The sequence below is a fragment of the Branchiostoma floridae genome, chromosome 9 (genome assembly GCF_000003815.2).
Source record: "Branchiostoma floridae strain S238N-H82 chromosome 9, Bfl_VNyyK, whole genome shotgun sequence".
NCBI lineage: Eukaryota > Metazoa > Chordata > Leptocardii > Amphioxiformes > Branchiostomatidae > Branchiostoma > Branchiostoma floridae.
The window spans coordinates 16,482,022-16,485,224 of record NC_049987.1 but is presented as its reverse complement, the minus strand read 5'-3'; the positions used below and the strand labels follow the sequence as shown (position 1 = coordinate 16,485,224).

General features: G+C 40.3%; 1 protein-coding gene across 1 annotated transcript in view; it reads right to left on the bottom strand.

Annotated features, from left to right (window-relative positions):
• The window catches only part of LOC118423279 (fibrocystin-L-like), a 23,560-nt gene extending 21,281 nt beyond the window's left edge, over positions 1–2,279 (bottom strand). Inside the window, exons 1-2 of the mRNA XM_035831369.1 lie at positions 2,153–2,279; positions 1,277–1,442 (exon numbers count right to left, since the gene is read on the bottom strand). Of these exons, the coding sequence (XP_035687262.1) occupies positions 1,277–1,442; positions 2,153–2,263 (277 nt within the window). The 5' untranslated portion in view covers positions 2,264–2,279. The remainder of the gene's footprint in view (positions 1–1,276; positions 1,443–2,152) is intronic.
• Positions 2,280–3,203: the final 924 nt, after the last annotated feature.

The window sequence follows — 3,203 nt, the reverse complement described above, 5'->3', positions numbered from 1 at the left end:
TGATGTTTTAAAGTAAATGATGGTTTTATTGATATATAGACACTTATTATTATTATATCCCTTGTTAGCCTTTCTTATTTTGCTAGAATGTATCAGTTACCTTTTTGTTTATTTAGAACACTGTTTAGAACACCTCTGTAGTTACCTACCATGTTTACTTTAGAACACCTTAGCCGTTACCTTTTTTGTTTATTTAGAACGTAAGAAGTATTCTTTATTCCGCAGAGTTGTAAACTTTTATTTTTATTTCACTGAAGAAGAACGACGGAGGTCGTTTGAAACGTCTGAAGTAAATTTGATTTATCCAGAAGTAAAGAAACTACGGTTCTTAGTGGCAAATGTCAACACATACATGTCGACATTGACACACCAAATCCCCGTGTGTTTTGGCACACTATTGACAAATTACTGTAAATGCAGAAATGTTCGCGGTGGATTAATGTTCGCGGTTTTCGCGGTGAGCACTTCACCGCGAAGGCGCGAACTTAAAACCACCGCGAACATTTTTTATTATGACATTAGACTGCAGTCTAACGTGTTACCGCGAAATTAAAACCACCGCCAATAAGGCCTTTTTCACACAACCGCGAAATTAAATCCCCGCGAACTTAAATGCATTTACAGTAGTCGAAGAGGCTCGGTGGGCGTCACTCCACTCTCGGGGAAAGTGGTGTTAAGTGCCTTTCCCACAATACAGGGGGCAGAGACGGGGACCTTTAGATTCCGAGCCACAAACTCTATCAGTTACGCCATACGTCATTGTGTATAATACAGTGACAGCAAGATGCATTAAAGGTGACCTCGAGCATGCTTTATACAAGACCTGATGTGTGTTATCTTTGTCTTAGGGCCATTCGCATTGGGCACCATTACACGTAGTGCATCTTCATGAATACGGGATGTTCGAACCGTGAACCACCTGATTTTGTTTTAAGGCCACACTTACTTTTATGGATGACATCGTCTGGAGTCCCCAAAAGTAATGCGCGCGGGCAAAAAAATAAAAACCAAGCAAAAGAATACTGCTAAACCACAGGACTAGGCACCCATTCCATTGTTTCCCAGGCTTGCAATTGGTTTGTTTTATGTTCATCTCCAGTAAGACTGTACGAGACAATCGTCGCAATTTCAATCATGTCAATATTGCTATTCTTATCTTAAGGGGAAAGGAAGGCGCTGTGGCCACAGCTTTTTTTAGATCGGGCGAAAATCAATGCGCGCGCGGATGTCATCCATAAAATTAAGTCAGTGTGGCCTAAATGAAGGATGTACGTACTCAGATAACTGAAGGTCCTAGTAGAGTCGTCAAAGTAATAGTCCCCATGTTCGTTGTCCTCGTAGGTGAGCGGGTTAGGAGAGGGGTCTCTGTCATCCCCAGGTATGATGGCAAACTTGTCAGGCGATTGTGTGAGGTTGTGGCTCACTATCACATACTGGTCTTCCTGTATGAACAGAAAATGTAGAAAACATTATTCACCTCAATAACGGAAAATTATTTTGCGCACTGGAGTTTATATGCCTGAATGTAGTAGACAATATGTACATGTATAATCATACGGTAGCATTATTCACACCGATGTACAACAGCTTCGAACGCTTTTGAAGATCCATGTATATTGAATAAGAGCTGCATATCACTCATAAACATTACCATAGATGTGCAGAACAACACCTGGTACAAAAATTGACATTTGTACTGCAGTTGGTCCAAAATCTAGTCGTTTCCTCAAAGGCCAAGACAAAATGCCATCATCATGGAAGCTCATCTATGATAGTAGTAATCATAGTACAATGCTAAACTTTCTTCCAACACAAAAGTATGCACAGATAAATTTTCACCGAACACTGCCGCCTTCTTCACGATCAATTTTGATGACCAATTACTTCCTGGCACCTTTGACCAATTGCTGACGTCACATGTCCACAATATCAGTGGTAATAAGATCACGCGTCTGTAACTCTCGGGAGTTAACCTATTAAATTTGTGTTGGAAGAAACTTAAGCACTGTACTGCAACATACCATCATGATGTTTTATAACAATCTATCCTAATCTCATTGAATTCTGTTGCTAAGTCACAAAAATATGAAAAGGTATATTGGTAAAGACAATATTAAAAAAGTCAGCAGCGTTGAAATGTTTTCAGACTCACAGTCAGTTGGTAGTAGACGCCGCTGTACGATATGTTGGTTATATGGTCGGCATTCTCATAGAAAAGGTTGACCTCGGTTCCAGATTGGAACGTTGCCATCCACGCCTTCATATGGGAAACCCTTTTGGCCCTGTTGATATAAGGGAATAAGATTGGTATTAATCATCACTTACATAAATTATACATCTGATGAACTGTTATGATAACAACATTCAAAAGTGCACCAAACACGTGCTTTGGATTAATACTGTAAATGCAGAAATGTTAGCGGTTTTTGCGGTGACCACTTCACCGCGAACTTAAATCCTCCGCGAACCTTTTTCTATTATGGTACTAGATTGCACTCGTACGGTGTTACGCGAAATTAAAACCACCGCGAAAAGTCCTTTTTCCCGCTACCGCGAAATTAAATCCCCGCGAACTTTAATGCATTTACAGTAAATTAATGCACATGCATCGGTATGACACAACTGACTATACATGACATGCATCATTGTCCATATAATGCTGACGTCAACGTCTTCGTGCAAACCCAAACAGCTAGTTGTACTAACCTCCACGCTGTTGAGAGCATCAACATTGTTATTACCTCCATGAAATGCCATGGAGGTTATATTTTACCCTGTGTTTGTGTGACTGTGTGTGTGTAAAGAAGATAACTCAACAACGGCTGGGTGAATTGGTTTCATACTTGGTGTGTGATGTAGTGTGTGATGAAAGCTGCAAATGAAAAGATTTGGGCCGCCTAGCGGCTTCCCTTGGTACTGCAGCACAACTTCCGGGTTTGCTATCTCATGTTCTGAACAAGCTATGGCCACGATTTTAGGGTTTTTGATAGCTCTTGTGCTCAGGAATAAGTGACATAACTTTGGGCCCCCTAGCGGCTAGTTTTGGGATAGCAGGGGCATTTTTGTCAAAAACTGAAGACGATAACTCAAGAAGGGAACAACGGATTTTTATGATTTTTGGTATGTAGGTACCTTAGACAATGTTGTACAAAATGAAATACTAATTATGCAAAAATAGGAATACATTTGCATAGATAATGAGA